This window comes from Miniopterus natalensis, chromosome X, assembly GCF_054644295.1.
Source record: "Miniopterus natalensis isolate mMinNat1 chromosome X, mMinNat1.hap1, whole genome shotgun sequence".
NCBI classification, from domain to species: domain Eukaryota; kingdom Metazoa; phylum Chordata; class Mammalia; order Chiroptera; family Miniopteridae; genus Miniopterus; species Miniopterus natalensis.
In genome coordinates this window covers 75,659,682-75,676,900 of record NC_142103.1, presented here as the reverse complement: position 1 = coordinate 75,676,900, position 17,219 = coordinate 75,659,682, and the positions used below count along the sequence as shown (strand labels likewise).

The following is a 17,219-nucleotide window of genomic DNA, read 5'->3' as shown; positions in this document are numbered from 1 at the left end:
CCCAAAAGGCTAAGCCCCACCCTCCAGCTGCCTGTTTCCTGGGCAGAGAAAATGTGGGAATTGTCACCTTGTTCCTCCTGCCCTCCCTGCTTGGGAAGAAATGGAGATACCAGTGAGGCCATAGACAACAGGTACCTGGGTCCAGTTTATTTGATCTGGATTCCAATTCTGCCTTCTCCATCTTCTAACACCCTGCCATGCCATGTTGATGTTGGGTCAAAGTAGCTTATTAAAGTATTTAGCTGAGGACACCTGTAGAGGAAAGGACCCTTTCCTGCCCCACCCTCCCAATCTCTTCCCCTTGCCCCCCACCTGGTCTGTCTGTCCTAAGGCCTCCTAACTTGGAGAAGAGAGTCAGCTGTGGGTTGCTGATTGGCCAAAGTAGGCAACAGGAGGCTCACCTCAGGCCCTACCAGGACAGGACCGCACACTCTGCCCTTGGTCTTGGCTGAACACTCCAGACAATTGAAAGCACCAGTCTGGCCACTTGGTGCCTGAGGATGCCACTCATACCTCTGTCCCTCACCCAGCCACTTAGAAACAGGCTCCTTATCCCTTCACTCAAACCTGCCTATTGGGAATAGCACAACCTGCCCCTGAACCTGGCCTGAAACCCATCACAGCCTGTCCCCACATCCACTGCCTCCTGGGCCAATTTCAGACTCCAGGTACCGTGTACCCTTGGCCACCTTCCTCTCACAACTATTTTTCCTTGGGTGACCTCACCCTTTTACACTTCCTTTTTATTTCCCACCAGGACACTGGGGACTAAGGTGCTTTACCTCTGGCATCTAGTTAGTAGTGATGCTAGCTGTCTAGGTCAAATGGAGGTTTTCCCACCACAGGTACTTTTTTCATTGTTGCTGCTCCAGAGTACTCCAAACCTCTGTCCATTGTTTCTACCACTGCAGTATCTGAGGCTTGCACACAAAATTCCTCTGCCCCCTTTCTCCACTGTTCCAGCTCCTTCATGGGTACTCTAGACACGTTGTTCACTGGGTCCTCCCCCATTGCAGCTCCTGATTGTCCAGACACTTGTCCCTTGCTTCCCTACTACAGCTCCTGGTTCCCCTTGCAGCTTTATTTGCATCTGACACCCTTCATCAAAAACCCATGAATCCTGCTTGCATCTTAGTTCTCCAACACGTGCCATTTTACTTCTGTCATGTTTGCCCCACTGAGGACCATCAAGATAGGGCTCAGTGGGCCTGGTTGGCGTGGCTCAGTTGTTGAGCTCCACCCATGAGCCAGGAGGTCATGGTTCCATTTCTGGTCAGGGCACATGCCTGGGTTTCATGCTCTATCCCCGGTAGGGGGTGTGCAGGAGGCAGCTGATCAGTGACTCATCATCGATGTTTTTACCTCTCTCCCCTTATCTCTGAAATCAGTAAAACATTTTTTTTTAAAAAAGATGGGGCTCAGTGGGCAGGGGTTGGGTGACTGTACTTAGCCCCCTGCACCCAGCGGGCACAAAGGACAGGGTGAGACAAGGTTGTCTCCTCTCTGCCTAGAGCTATTTGCCATTCAGGCATTCAACAAACTGTTGTGTTCTTACCACTTTGGAGACGCTAATGGATAAAAAAGATCCCTGTCCTGAGGGGCAGGGGTGGATATTCTACTAGGGTGAGACCCAGAATAAGCACAGTAAATTGTTAGAAGTTGATTGGTGCTATTCAAAAGGTCTGTGGAGGCAGGTCTGAGGATCTGGAATGATGGGGCTGCAGGTAGGCATTTTAAACTAGGGTAGTCAGGGAAGGCTTCCTGAAGGTGACATTGAAGCAAGGACTGGGAAGAAGAGGGGATGAGGCATGTGAATATCTGAGGGAAGAGCATTCCAAACAAAGGGAACAACAGCAAGTGCAAAGTCACAGAGGCTGGATTGTGCCTGCTTTATTCAGGAACAGCTAGGAGAATAGTATGGTTGGAGTGGAGTGAGAAGAAGAAGGGTAGGAGCTGAGGACCGAGAAGTGATAGACCTGATTGTCTAGCCCACAGTAGACTTCTCAAATGCAGTATTTCCTCCCATCATGGTCTGGTATGAAGTTACTAGTATACTCCTTACTGAATAACTAGTGTGAGCAAGGCTATAATAAAGGACAGCCCAGAAGAGACGGTGAAGCTGGCTTTGGACTGGGGTGCAGTGTAGAGATGTCCGGGAAGGCCTGCTGAAGGCTGCTGCCATTTGATTTGGGTTCTGTGTGAGTTTTCCAGGCAGAGAAGGGTGAGGGATTAGGTCAGCCTGGCAGTGCTTGACACAACAGGCACCCAATAAATAAAATAGAAAACCACAGAGCCAGGAGAGTCACGGGCAGGGCTCTAGCGGGTAGAAAAACATGGTTGAGAAGTAGCAGGAAAGCCCAACCAGGGCACAAACGTAAACGCTGGCTTGAAACGGAAAAGAAACCCCAGTCTCGGCCCAAGTCGCAAGCATGCGCAGTAGTACACTCGCCCACTTCAAGGTCCGCCCTCTCAGCCTAGGCTCCACCTCCTGAGCCTCGCTGAGAAAGGTGGGAGGGGTAAAAGGCGGGACAAAAGTTGATTGAAAGCTCTATTGACCAACCATCTTGCGGGATATCCGTCCTATGATAAAAGCAGCTCAGAACAAAAAGGAGGTTCCCCCCTCCCCCCCCAGCGATGGAAACCGGGCGGAGGTGTGGAAGGCAGCGAAATCACGCCTCTTCGGCCCAGCCACGCCTTTCATTCTTGCACTGCCTCACCCCAGGGAGCAAATCCAATTGGCTGGGCGGTACACCGTCACAGTGGGAATAAGCTAGCGGTGTGGGAGTAGCGGGAAGTGGGAGGGAGAGCAGCTGGGCGGGTAAAGGCCAATGATTCTCCGGGCAGCCTATCCCAGAAAAGTCATCTTCTCGCGAACCTTTAAAATTCCTGCTTCCCGAAGCACCTCAAGGGACTAAGACTGACTGCCTCATCTATCTTTTTCCTCCTTGCAAAAGTCCCGTTTGCCACCATGAGATATACCAAGTGAGACTGAGTAGGGGGAGCAAGTGGTGACTGTTACGCTGGTTACTAGCTGCTGCCCACTTGCTAGCAAACTTCTAGCAAGATCGGAACTGAGTACTACATAACCTCTACAGTTCTCCCTGGCGCCGTTCCAGGGCTGGCGCCACATTCCCTGGTGGGCGCGCAATGGCCGCGACCCCTCCCACAGCGGACGGGTCTTTTGGTACGTGCAGTCCGAGGTAAGTCCCCTCCTTCCCACTTCACCCAGTCCAGCGCGTGCGTGCGCATGCGCGGAGCGCGGCGCGCGCGGTAGTTGGGTCGTAGGCTGTTCGGCCCTGGGATCCGCCGGGTCTCCGCGAACAGTGAGCTGTGAGCCGGGAGCCGCCGTGAGCTCTCGGATTCGAACCGGCGCTGACGAGCTCGGGGGCATCGCCCGCAGCGGCCAAGCTCATGGCCGGCTGAGCGGGACGCCGCCTCCGCCTCAGCCACCGCCGCCGCCGCCGCCTCCTCCTCCTCAGCCGGCGGCGGCCCGGGCCCAGCAGCCATGGCCGAAGACTACTGGGACGGGCGCCTGCGGCGTACCGGAGGAGAAGGCGGTCGCGCGGCCTCAGCCCGGGCCGCCGCCCCAGGCGCCTCCGCGCCGGCCCCGCGGCGCTGAGGTTGCTCGCGCGCCCCCACCGGTGAGCGCGTCACCGAGACGTGGGGTGGGGGCTGCCCTTTCTCCTATAGAACCAACCCAGACCCCAGGCAGTGTCCAGGGGTCTTGGCTGCACCATTGGCATGGGCCTCTTCCCCGCAGCGAACTGCCCAGAATGCACCGGGGCAGGGGGTCATTCAGGGCCTCCCTGACCTTGGCCCCGCCCTGGGCCCAGTCTGGGAGCTGAGGGTGGGAAGTACCGTGGGTGCTAATGGGGAGCGGGATGGTCGAAGGCCTAGAGTGTGTAGAAATGGGTGGCAGAGTGGTGAAAAAGTCGAGGTTTGCTACTGGGGGCCTGAGTTACGGAGGGGTGTAAGGTTTGGGGTCCAGTGTGTGCTTAATGGGGAGGGGCGATGCAGGGGGTGGAGGGACCCAAGCATGTATAATAGGGGAGTGGATGTCAGAGAAGTGCTGAGATATGCAAATTAGGTTCTAGCTGTAGAAGGGCCCTCTGTGTGTTAATGGGGGATAAGGTGGTAGAGGTACCAGAAGATGTGCTAATAGGATCAGGGGTTGAGGCCCGGTGTGGTGATAGGGCAGGATGGTGTTAATATTGTGCAAAATGTCCATGAGGGACTGCAGTGTGTGAGGGTCCAGAGTGTGCTCATGGAGAGCAGGGTAGTGGAAGAACTAGAGTGTTGAGAGTCTGCTAATGGGGGTCATAGCTGTAGAGGGTATGTGCATGTGGTAATAAAAGTCTGGGTAGTTTGAGGCCCAGCCTATGCTTATGGGGGTAGAGTGGTGGAAGACCGGAGCCTGTGCTAATGGCTGTCAGTTGTGGATATATGGGGCGGGGGTGAAGGAAGTGTCTTAGCACTGTAAGAGGTATTCAGGATCAAGATGGTGTGAGATCAGTGTTTGTCCACAAGGACCGGGGATTCAAGACCCTAGGGTGCACTAAGAAGGGGCATGGTGATATATGAAGTTAGAGGGACTACTAATGTGAGTTTAGAGCCATGGAGGCGCTTAAGTGTGTGCCGGTGCAGGGAGAGTCAGAGCTGTATGAGATCTGAAATATGCTAATAAGAATCAGAACATTTCGAAGACAGTGTGTGCTTGTGTCCATGGAAGACTGGGATGTGTTGAGGATCCAGGGAGTGCTAATGGGGGTAGAGCTGTGGAGGATTTCTAGTGTGCAATAAGGAGGATCAGGGCTGTGAAGGGATCCAAGTGTGAATCAGCAAGGGTTATAGCCGTGGAGGATTGAAGCAAAGAGAAGTAAGGAACAGGAATATGTGAAGGTCTAGGTTGTACTAAAGTAGAATAGAGCCATGGATCACTGAAATGTGTGCTAATGGGGGTCAGGCTGAATGAAGACCTGTGTGCACTAATGAGGGTCAGGCCGTTGTAGAACAGTGTGTTTGCCCCTGGAGATAGGGCTAAGTAAGGGTTCAGGGTATGCTAATGGGGGGGCACTTTGTGAGACCTAGCGTGTGCTAATAGAAGTCAGGTGAAGTGAAGGTCTAGCTTGTGCTGATGGGAAGTGGTGGGGACAGGGTAGTGGGAGGACCAGAATATGTGTTAATGATAATCATAGCTGTGGAAGGGTCTGAGCTTGGGCGGAAACAGGTCAGGGATCTGCAAGGTTCACTTTGTGTTAATGGGATTTAGGGCAGTGTGAAAATCCAGTGATGCTAATGTGGGTCAGCTGTAGAGGGTCCCAAGTGCATGTTAATAGGGGTCAGAATCATGTAGGGGGAACAGTGTGTTAATAGGGAGTGAGTGCTGTGGAGAAGCTAACAGGCAGCTGGGCCTGGGAGGGGCCCAAGAATGTGGTGGGAGTTAACTTAGAAGGTTCTGTGCTCTGTTGGGGCTTTGTGTGCTGGCAGCAGTTAGAGATAAAGGGAAATTGCAGGTGCTGAGAGTTAAAAGGCAAAGAGGCCTTCTTGAGGGTCCAGTGTATACTGAAAAAAAGAGGACATTGAGGGTCCACTGTGTGCTTATGGGAGTCCAGACAGGATGAGGATGGTATGGGAGTAGAGTGTGATGATTGTGTCCTCGGTCGGTGTGGTATAAGGTGGTGAGTGTCCTTGGGTATGAGAGTATTCAAATTTTACTGCATATTAATGTTCAAGTGTCTACGTTCACAGGGGCCCTATGTTCACTCCCTACTGGGGGTTTTGCATGATACAAATATTTTGTGCCCCATCTTCCTAAAATCCCCCCAAAACTGAGCTCTGGAACATGTCTAGCCCTTGAAGTTTCCAGTTAGAGGTCATGGACCCATAGCTGTTCTGGCTCCCTCCTCATTGTCCATCCAGCCCTACTACAGTCTCCCCCACCCCTAACTCCTCCATTCCCTGCCACAGCAGACAAATAGGCTGAGTATCTGTGCTATACAGACACAGGACAGTCTTTGGGGCTGGCCATACTTCGATCTCAGGTCCAGTGTTCAGCGTCCTGGATCAGGATTTTGTTGTTACCCTGGGTTTCCTGGATGGACCTCATCCTCTTTACTGAGATCTTTCTACTAGACTGGCCCCTCTCCCCCTCCTGAGGGTGGTGAGGTCAGGCAGACAGAAGCGGGGTGTGGGGACCTCCGGAGTAACGCCTGATTTCAAGGTAACAGATGACCCACTTCTCTGCTCGGATCCAGCCCCAGCCTCATCCTCGACCTCCTATCTAGCTTCACTTCCCTTGGGCCCAGGGCCATCTTAGGCCCTGCTGTGAGTCCAGATGGTTCCTGGGCCAGGTCTTTCCCCCTCCTTGCTGGCCCAAAGCCCAGGTGGAAGCAGAAGAAGGCCAGCCTAAGCCTTTTGGTGGCCCCATTCCCTCCAGCAACCCCATCTAGGTAGGTCATCTTCCTGCCGATGCCAGTGTCCCTGGGCCACCTTGTCTGGGGTTGTTCATGAGTAGCAGGGACTCACCCTGCTTACCCTGGTAGAGATTGGTCCTAGGCCCTCAGACCCCTGATTTCATTAATTTCTGCCATAAGCACTTTTTGAGCATCTACTCTGTGTCAGTCACTGTTCCAGGTCCTCAGGAAATAGCCGTGACCTAAACAGACAGAAATCTACCCTGGCGGAGCTGATCTTCTAGTTATGGCGGTGAGGAGACAGACAGTAAAGAAATAAACCAATAAGTAGATGGTGTCATTTCTGAGGAGGTGATGAGTTCTGGGGGATAATTGACAAGGTGAGGGAACGGGTGGTTGAGATTTTAAATAGGGTTATTTGTGGAGGGTTATCATTTGAGCAACGGCCTGAAGGGGGTGAAGGAGTGAGCTGTTTTTGAAATCTGAGGGAAGGGTATTTTCAGGTACCGGGAACAGCCAGTGCAAAGGCTCTGAGATGGGACTGCTGGGTGTGGTTGCAGAACAGCAGCTAGCAATGATTGACGGGGAGGTGAGGCCAGAGAGGTAATAGGGGTGAATGGGGTAAGACCATATGGGTCACACTGAGGAGTGGGAGATTTATTGGGGGTGATAAGGGAGATGTGGTGCATTCTCAAGTAGACGAGAAATGTGACCTGGCCTATAAAAATCTGGATGGGACCTTATGAGTCCCAACCTGATTGAATCTTTCCAGCAGCCCTTAGGATAGCTTGTATACATTGAGATTACCCCCCACAACCCCACTTAGTGGTTGGGTCTGGGCCAGACTCCCCCACCCTATACCCCTCACTTGGGTAGATCAGTGGTGTAGTCCACTAGTCACCATGACGATGGTTGCTAGGGGAGATTGGAGGTCCTTGTGGCCATAAAGAGCAGTCTGCCTTGGCAGTTGGGGGTGATGTTGGGTTGGTGCCGGCGGAAAATGCCATTCTATGGGCGTACCCAGGGCCATGTCAGTCGTTCTGAGGTCCTGGGCAATCCCCCCTCCCCATCCATCCCACCCATGGCTGGGTTCATCACTGCCGCTGCACCCAAGAATGCCTGCTGCTCCCACAGTGGGGCTGCCCCCATGGAGACCAACATTCCATCGGTTGGACCCTTGCCCTCAGCTATCCACCCAAGACCCAGTACTCAGGTGGGCTACCTAGGAGCAGGGTTCCCAGGGGCTGGCTGTAAGTGGGCAGGCACTGACAAAGGTCCCCATCCATGCCAGGTTTCAAGGAATCCTGAGTGGTTCCAGAACTCCTCAGTGGATGAATGGGCACTAACACAAGTTCATGTCAGTGTTGTCAGCCTCATTAGGTTGTCATGGGTCCTAGGGGGCTCATGGTGGTCAGGCAGATGTTAACATGGGACCCATTCCCATCCATACCCCCCCCACCCTCTCAGGTCGCCATGGATCGGATGAAGAAGATCAAACGGCAGCTGTCAATGACACTCCGGGGGGGTAGAGGTGTAGACAAGACCAACAGTGCCCCTGAACAGATAGGCCTGGATGAGAGTGGTGGTGGTGGCGGCAGTGACCTTGGAGAGGCCCCCACCCGTGCTGCCCCTGGGGAACCTTGCTCCGGGCGGGGACTACTCAGCTCTGCACCAGGTGGGTCTACTATTTCCTCCCCTAGACTGGTCCCCCGGTGCTGCCTCCCAGCCGAGTTCCTCTTAGACTTGTGTTCTTTTCATTTCCCTTTCTCCATTTCCTCCTCTTCCCTGCCATCCTAATACCATCTATCTGTTCATCTGTGCCCTTTTTGTTGGCTTTCTGCCCAGGCCTTAGGGAGGAAGGGTCCCCTCCCTGCTGCAGCTGCCCCAAGCCTCCTTTTACCCTTCTCCTACACTCTGTGCCAGCCCCCTCAGGCATCCTGGTACCTGCCTGCCCTGGGCCTTTGGCTACCTCTGCCTGTCCCGGCCCCAGGCTAGCCAGAGTCTCAGCTCACCCCTGGCACTGGGTTTTCCACTAGGTGACTATTCCCTCTGCCCCATTCAACCTTCCTGTCCTGTCTGAACCTCCCTAGACCTTGCTATCCTCTCCCTGAGGGACCCTGTGCTGCTCTGGGGGCCATATGCATACCTCTATGATGAGGGAATGTTTTCTTGGGGAAGAAAGTGTCCTGGGGCTCTTGACTCCACCTGGCCTGCCTACCCCCTGTTGCCACCTCCAGAGATTGTACACGAGGACTTGAAGATGGGGTCTGACTTGAAGATGGGGTCTGACGGGGAAAGTGACCAGGCTTCAGCCACATCCTCAGATGAGGTGCAGTCACCAGTGAGGGTGCGCATGCGCAACCATCCTCCTCGAAAGATCTCCACTGAGGTGCTTAACCCCTCTGTCCAGGTGGTGGCGGGTCTGAAAAAGAGGCTTGGACCTGGGGCAGTGGAGCTCATGGTCCTGTTTCTTCTCTGTCTTGCCTGTTAGGACATCAACAAGCGCTTATCACTACCAGCTGACATCCGGCTGCCCGAAGGCTACCTTGAGAAGCTGACCCTCAATAGCCCCATCTTTGACAAGCCCCTCAGCCGTCGCCTCCGCCGTGTCAGCCTGGTGTGCATCTTCTGTCCTTTCCTCCTCTTCCTCCTCCTCCTCTTTCTCTAGCTCCTCTCGCACCCCCCACCCCTGCCCCAGTCCCTTTCCCTGAGCTTGCTTCAACCTGCCTCCTTTACCCCACAGTCCGAGATTGGTTTTGGGAAACTGGAGACCTACATCAAGCTGGACAAGCTGGGCGAGGTGAGGGACAGCCAAGAGGCCCATTATGGGGACAGGGGTCAGTGGGAACTCCCTACAGCCTCAAGGTCCTCTCCTATAACTGTTCCTCATTCCCCAGGGTACCTATGCCACCGTTTACAAAGGCAAAAGTAAGCTCACAGACAACCTTGTGGCACTCAAGGAGATCAGACTGGAACACGAAGAGGGGGCACCCTGCACCGCCATCCGAGAAGGTATAGACGTCTAGGAAGATCTGCCCCAGGCTTCCTGGGCACTCCCCATAGTGCACACAAACACATGCCCCATAGTGAGAATAGAGACTGGGAGTTCTGGTACTTTTCTCCTGACACTCTGGGCTTCATGAGAAAGTGCCCATCACCCACATATCTAGGTAATAATCAAGGTAACCAGGAATCTAGTCCTGTTTTGAGAAGAGGCAGATGAATTGGAAAGCAAGGTTCTTGCTTTGATTCTGAGAACATCCTGAAAGTACTCAACCTATTTACTTGATACAATAATTAGAACATCATGCAGTGAGTTTGAATTGCATAGAAATTGAGTGTGCGAACACAGTTTCATAGGAGGCTGCAGGTCGGTGTGCTGAGGGTTGGAACAAGGCCCCTTTCCAGAAACCAAAAATGGGTTTTGAAAATCTAGTGTCACCTAAGCCTGGAGCTGCAATCCCATGTTCTTGTTTGTACTCTTCTCTGAGCCTTAGTTTCCACATCTGGACCTTGGGGACATACTTTCCTGGTATCAGGTGGGTTAGTGCTGGTGACTGTGAGCCACCACCCCAAACTGCATAGGGAAAGAAGGAAACCCTGGTCTCCTACCTGTTTAGTCCTCATCACTATCCTGAGGGTGGGGCCCTGACTCTCACCCCCACGTTTCCTGCAGTATCCCTGCTCAAGGACCTCAAACATGCCAACATCGTCACGCTACATGACATTATCCACACGGAGAAGTCCCTTACCCTTGTCTTTGAGTACCTGGTAAGGTTGGGTGGCAGTGGGTCCCAGGGGGAGGTGGGAAGATGGCCAGGAGCCACAGGATATGACCCTCTTTTCTCTACCTTCTCTTCTCTCCTCAGGACAAGGACCTGAAGCAGTACCTGGATGACTGTGGGAACGTCATCAACATGCACAACGTGAAAGTGGGTGTGGGGCAGGAAGCAGAGGCACAAGGGGGCCCCTACTTACCCAGTCCACCCCACAAATCTTCCAGAAACAACTTCCCTTTTGGCTTTTTTGCTAGGAGCCATTGGAGGGCATTGGGACCCTGTCCTCTTTTGTGAGACAAGGCTCTGGGCTCAGTGTCCATGTTTGGGAGGGGGAGCAGTGCCTGCTGGGAGTCAGGATGCTGGATACTCTTTGACCTCTGCATGCCATTCCTGGGTTCCCAGCTGTTCCTGTTCCAGCTACTCCGTGGCCTGGCCTACTGCCACCGGCAGAAGGTGCTACACCGAGACCTCAAGCCCCAGAATTTACTCATCAACGAGAGAGGAGAGCTCAAGCTGGCTGATTTTGGTACTCTCAGCCTCCCCTTTCCAGTTATCCCCCAGCCTTACTCTCCCAGCCTCTCCCTTGCCCATGACCACCTAGTCTCAGTCTCCCAGACTGCTCAGGACCATCTCAATTCCACCTGCCTCCTCTCCACTACCAGGTCTGGCCCGGGCTAAGTCAATTCCAACCAAGACATACTCCAATGAGGTGGTGACACTGTGGTACCGGCCCCCCGACATCCTTCTCGGGTCCACAGACTACTCTACCCAGATTGACATGTGGTGAGGACAAGTGGAAGTGTGGCAGGGGCCATGCAGTGAAAGGGGTGGGGGGGGGATTGGTCACAATGGCCAGTCAACTGACTCCCTATTTATTCACTGTGCCCTCCTTGCCCAGGGGCGTGGGCTGCATTTTCTACGAGATGGCCACAGGCCGGCCCCTCTTCCCAGGCTCCACGGTGGAGGAGCAGCTGCACTTCATCTTCCGCATCTTGGGTGAGGAGGCATGAGCCCCAGGAGCTTTGGGGACATGCAGGGAGGCCCCCTGAAATGCTTAGGGTAATGCCTCTTCCTGCCAGGAACCCCAACCGAGGAGACATGGCCAGGCATCCTGTCCAATGAAGAGTTCAAGACACACAACTACCCTAAGTACCGTGCCGAGGCCCTTTTGAGCCATGCACCCCGGTGAGGCTGGTGGGTGGGTGGGTAGGTGTTAGGGGCCAGAGTGCCCAAACTCAATTTAAAGCAGGTCCCCTTGTCCTTGTGGTAGACTTGATAGCGATGGGGCTGATCTTCTCACCAAGCTGCTGCAGGTGAGACCACCTTCCTGAGTCAGCCTTGGGGCCTGGGGGTGTGGGGAAACGGAGCTCTGGGGTGGGAAGGGAGAGAAGCCTACTCTGTGAAAGTGTCAGCCCTCCTCCTCCTCTCCTCCCCACCTGCCTCAGTTTGAAGGTCGAAATCGGATCTCTGCAGAGGATGCCATGAAACACCCATTCTTCCTCAGTCTGGGGGAGCGGATCCACAAACTTCCTGACAGTGAGTGGAGCTGGGGAATGGAGTGGCTGGTGGTGGGCTGTGGGGAACAGGACTGCTATAGACAGTTGAGCAGGTTTTGTAGGGCTCTGCTACATCACCTCTAAGGGGGTACACATTTGTTCACATGTGTGACGTGTTTATTACAAGCAAGTTGCTTAGTTTTCAGTTCTTTTCTCCTTTCATGGAAATTTTCAAATATACATAATAATAGATACAATATCAATTTACCTTTTTAAAGTAAACATTTCCTTGTAAAGTATATACTGAGAAATGTACAGATCATAAGTATACAGCACAATGAATTTTCACAAACACCACACATGTGAAACCAGCGTACAGGTCAGGAAACAGGATGTGAGAAGCTCCCCCAAAGTGGCCTCTTGGTTCCTTCAGATATTCCCAGCCCCTCCCCAAGTTACCACTAGATGGACTTCTAACAGCTTAAATTTTTCCTGTCCTTGTACTCTGCAGAAATGGAATCATACAGGGTGTTCTCTTTTTACATCTGACTTTTAAAAACTTTTTAATATGGATATTTTTAATTAGATATGTTTATGTATTAGACCAAATAATATGAGTCCCCAAGTACTCTGTCAGGTCATTAACTCATGGTCAATCTGGTCTTATCTGTATTGCCTCTGATTATTTTGAATCAAATCCCAGACATATTATTAATCTATAATTTCAGCATGTATCTATAAAATATTTTAAAAACAATAACAATATCATCATCACACCTAAAAAAAAAATTGGCCCACTTTGCATATCTCCCCACTGGACTAATCTAAATCAAATCCCTAACACTATCCATCACCCAGAGTTAACAGGTGATAATTGTAATACCATTATCACACTTGACAAAATAATGATTTCTTGGGGGCATATAATAGTCCATATTCCAGTTTTCCTAGTTGTAGCTGGTTTGTATGTGGGATTTTTTGACAGATGAAAGTCAAGCCTCAAAGAAAAGGCAACTTTTTCTAATTCTCCCAGTGGGGCCATATGGGAGGTGGTTCTGAATTGCCCCATGGGTCATTTCTTTCTTCTCTCTCCCCTCCACCCACAGCTACTTCCATATTTGCACTAAAGGAGATCCAGCTACAAAAGGAGGCCAACCTTCGCTCTTCGTTGATGCCTGACTCAGGTAGATGTGGCCCTCTCCCTCTTCCCTGTCCCATCCACCTACCTGCTTGTTCACCAAGAGCCATCCGCTCTGCTTTTGCCCGCAGGCAGGCCAGCTTTCCGTGTGGTGGACACCGAGTTCTAAGTCACAGACCCAGGCCCCAGAAGGCAGCAGCTGGAGGGATGCCACACCCCTCACAGGGCAGCCCCCACCTGCATCCTCCTTGCTTGCTGCCTGCCTACCTGCCTGATTCATGCTCGCCTGCCCACATGTTCCCTGCTGCCTGTCCAAACATTCATTGGCCTGTCTGCTGGGTGCTAACAAAGCTCTCATCACTCCTTCACCTGGTCTGTCTGTCTCTTTCTCTGTGTCTTAGTAGTAGCCGGCGGACAGCATGGCCGTGCCAGCCTCCCACACTGAGGCCAGGCCTATACCCCTCCCCATCATGCCCTTTCCCAGGACCACTACCCCATGGCCAGCCAGGGGTCTGGCTAGCCCAGGCTGGGGATCTCAGACAAGATGTGGCGATGCCTTGGGTCTGAGGTTTCCTCTGCCTGTTTTCCTGCCTGCCCCACCTGCCTCATGTCGTGTGGGCCTTTTTTTTTTGTTTCATTCATTGTTGTTTTTTAATTATTTTAAATGAGATTTTCATTTTTTAAATGCAATATCTCTGTATACAGACTGGCTGGGCCCCACCCCCTGTGTGTGGCCCTCCCACAGTATTTTGTGCAATGAAGCCCTGCTCCCAGCCTTTCCAAGGCAGGGACACAGCCCCTATTCAGAACCCTGACCATTACCAGATCCTGGGGTTGGCTAAGAGAAAGCATGCCTCAACCACTCGCCTTCCTACCCCCAACCCCCCTGCCTGCCATTCCCAGCCACAGGGGTACCTGAGGACAACCGGAGATTCTCTGGGAGATGGACAAGGTGGGGGCCCCCCACTCTCCCTCCTGCAGTTCCATAGCTGGGACCTCCTTCCGTCTCAGGGTCTCCCTAGGCTAGCCCTCTTGCCCCCATCCCACTTGGTGCTGTTCAGTAGGGGCCCTGCCAGGAACTGACCAATTCAGCAAGGAGCCATAGTGTGTATATGTGCACAGGCAGGGACAGGTGCATAGGGGGTTGTGCCCAGGTGTTAACCTCTAACCCCTGGGGAGGGTGAGGCAGGGCAGGGACAGTCTCTGGCATCAGTCCCAGATGGGTGGTTACCTCCCCTTCCTCCACTCTAAACCCTGGGGGCCCTCAAATGGGGTGGGAGGGCATGGGTGGGGGCCCTCCTAGTGGGATTTGGGAGGTTGGGTTCCTGAATGCACCATAATCGCTGTATGAAATATTAAAAAGTCTAAAGTGAAAAATGTGATTGCAAATCCCTGTAGAGGTAAAAGTGGACTTGACCTAGGGTGAGTACTAGAACCTTGGTGAATTCACATCTGGTTCCCATAATCTAGGAGAGCACTGGGAGTGGGCCAGGGATACATCATGACTATGAAAAAGGCATCTGAGAGATTACTCACGCAACAGTGGAACACTGAATTGAAGCAGGTAGGGCAGACTGAACAGAGGATGGGCTAAGAGGAGTTAGATTTACCCAAGAATATGAGGAAGCCAGATAGAGAGTGGAGACAGGAAGGTGTAGAGAGGCCATTTGTTTGAAAGATACTTGGAAGGCCCAATAAAACCAGGAGGTGGGCAGGTGAGGCAGAGGGGCCCAGTATGACCACCACATGTCTGACCCAGACACCATAAGGCAGGGCAGTTGGAGAGACTTTAAGAAGATAGATTTTGGAACACTGAGTAGGTGGGGGAATCCTAAAATACTTGGATTAAAAATTGGAAGTGGTGTCTAGGAAGTAATGGAAACCATGGTGAGACCATCCTGAGGAGGATGCAGTGGTTTGTGAGAGGTGCAGAAGAAATGGCACATCCTGGGACTTGGCCTCAGGTGTGAGCATAGGCAAGACTTCTAGCCAGTCCCACCATTTTCAGCAAAGCCAAGAATAGACTTCCAGGCACTATAGGTGGGGTGGGCAGGGCCAGGCAAACGCTGCAGGTAATAGCAAGCCTAATTAAGTGTCTGGTTAATGAAGTCCAGCAGCAGGGGCCCAAGGGCTTCTAGTCACTCCATTGTGTCCCTGTAAGCACTTGGGTGATATCTCAGCTTGCAGCCTTATGGTTCCACAATGGCTGCCATGTCCCCAAAGATGGAAAGTAAGCAGAGAAAATGGCATCCTCCCTCCCTGCCTGTTTCCTTGTAACAGATCTACAACTTCCACAGATTCCTCCACAGACTTCCTGTGCCATCCCTTGGCTAGAATAAAATGATATGGCCACCTCTGGCAGCAAGGGAGGCTGGGAAAATGAGGACCTTGCAAAGGGGGACAGGATTGTCAGGCCAGACTTAGAAGGGCTAGAATTCACACAACTCCTTGGAGAAGTGGTAGGGTCATTGGTGTGGGCAGAGGTTGGCCTCTACAAAGTGGAAAGACCCAGTTCAGGTCTGGGGAGGTAGGCCTGTTGGATTTTAGGAAGGACAGGCTACCCAGGTAAATGGGGAGGGGGAGTCTGCAGAGGGGCAATGAGGAGTCAATTCAGAGACAAGATGCAGCTGGGCTTGAAGAGCAGTGTGCCACATGCCAAATTCAAAGACACTCTGGGGATGCCCCAGGTGAAAGGGCTGCTCCCTTTTCTCAGAGTTTACACAACTGAGTTGTGACCCCCTCCCCAAATCTGTGCCAGGTCTGGGCTGAGGGCTAGTATCACAGTAATAAACAATCCCTGCCCCACAGAGGTTAACTGAGCGTAGAGGTAAATTATGAGATTGTGTTTGGGGGGCGGATGGAATAGTGCATAAAGAGGGTATTCTGGACACTCCTGGGACCTTTGTGCATGGGCCTAGAAATGTGGAAAGGCAAAGTGTGTGACTGCCTGTGGGAATGGATGGTGAAGTGAAGGAAGTCCCTGAAACGGACCCATAATCATGAGCCTGTCTTGGGGAGTTGTGGAATGATCAAGTGGGGACAGCCAATAAGTAGATGCAGGGAGCCAGAGGGACCAACATACACCTGAAACTAATATAATATTCAATGTCAACTAGAATTGAAAAATGAAAGTTACCACCAATAGGTAGGGCCAAGAGCCCTAGCAGAGAAAAGGATGGCATAGCCAGTCTAGTACAGTGGTTCTGAACTGGAGATAATCCTGCCCCGCCCCCAAGGGACATTTGGCAATGTCTGGAGACACATGGTTGTCCCAGCTGGGGAGTGCTACTGGTATCTAGTGAGTAGAGGCCAAGGGATGCAGCGAAACACCCTACAATGCTTCCCACAACGGAGAAATGCCAACAGTGTCTAGGTTGAGAAACCCTGGACTCCTACTACAATGGTTGTTAAACTTTTGATCTCAGGATCTTTTTATATAATTAAAAGTTGACATCCAAAACCTTTTTTTTTTTTTTTTTTTGCTTATGTCATGTAGCCTCTGGAAAATTACACCGCACGTGCAAGAGAGAATGACAGTGAAAATAGTTTTGACTTTGTGAACCCCCTGAGAGGGTCTCCTGAACCGTGGAATGCCTAGGACCACAGTTTGAGAATCTCTGGCCTGGTGTTTAAGGTCACAGCTCTGGAATCCGGACTTCCTGAGTTCGAACCACAGCTCAGCCACACTCTAGCTGGGGCAAAGTGAATTAACATTTCTGGTCCTCAGCATGGGCGACAGTGATGTTATCTGCTACCTAAGGCTCTTGTTTACCTGCAATAAAGCAAGGCTATTACTAGTTATCATTGCTGTAACTCCCGACAAATACACTGGGCCTGGGGCTGACTTGAGTTCAACATATTTATTGAGAGAACCTAGTTCAGGCAGGGAAGTTGCCTGCAGGCCTGGGTGGCGCTCTGGGGGTGGTAACCTGTTTTGCACTTGGTTTTGAGGGGAGAAAAGGGTAGTGCTTTGCAGGAAGGGCATTCTGGTCATGCTAAGAAAAACACCGCTCCCAGGGAAGGGATCCGGGGTCCCCAGGAGAGCACGGACCGAGAAGACCCGAACTTTTGTGTGCCCTTGAGCACTCCTTGTCCACCTCGGAGACCTCTACCTCCAACTTCCAAAAAACCCGTTGCCTGGACTCAACATGGCGTTAGAATCCCACAGGACACCTTTGTCTTTCTTAGCTCCTAAGTAGAGGTTTTACCCTATTTGTCGCAGAGACCACTGCCCACGGTCCAATGCCGCTTAGCCCTAGAAGCGTCTCACCGCGGGGTTCATTTCCAATATGGTAATAGACCATTTCCAATGTGGTAATAGACTCCTCGAGGTGTAGGGGGCTCCCTTTCCGTTTCCGGGACCAGAATCCGGAAGTGGCAGTTGAGGGGCCCC

At 52.3% G+C, this 17,219-nt stretch overlaps 1 protein-coding gene across 5 annotated transcripts; it reads left to right on the top strand.

The window, feature by feature from the left end:
• The first annotated feature begins 2,789 nt into the window (after positions 1-2,789).
• Positions 2,790-16,623, top strand: CDK16 (cyclin dependent kinase 16). 5 transcript variants are annotated; one of them, XM_016218491.2, is made up of 16 exons: positions 2,790-3,200; positions 7,881-8,088; positions 8,651-8,802; positions 8,905-9,030; positions 9,157-9,213; positions 9,311-9,425; positions 10,090-10,184; positions 10,283-10,345; positions 10,595-10,718; positions 10,855-10,975; positions 11,091-11,188; positions 11,272-11,377; positions 11,463-11,505; positions 11,638-11,728; positions 12,795-12,872; positions 12,958-13,518. In XM_016218491.2, the coding sequence occupies exons 2-16, from the start codon at positions 7,887-7,889 to the stop codon at positions 12,993-12,995; spliced, it is 1,509 nt and encodes a 502-aa protein (XP_016073977.1). In that variant the 5' UTR covers positions 2,790-3,200; positions 7,881-7,886; the 3' UTR covers positions 12,996-13,518. The 5 variants fall into 5 exon arrangements, with proteins under 5 accessions (XP_016073977.1, XP_087685650.1, XP_087685649.1 ...); XM_087829524.1 differs by lacking the exon at positions 2,790-3,200 and adding an exon at positions 3,207-3,641; XM_087829523.1 differs by lacking the exons at positions 2,790-3,200; positions 12,958-13,518 and adding exons at positions 6,601-6,705; positions 16,323-16,623.
• The last annotated feature ends 596 nt before the right edge of the window (positions 16,624-17,219 follow it).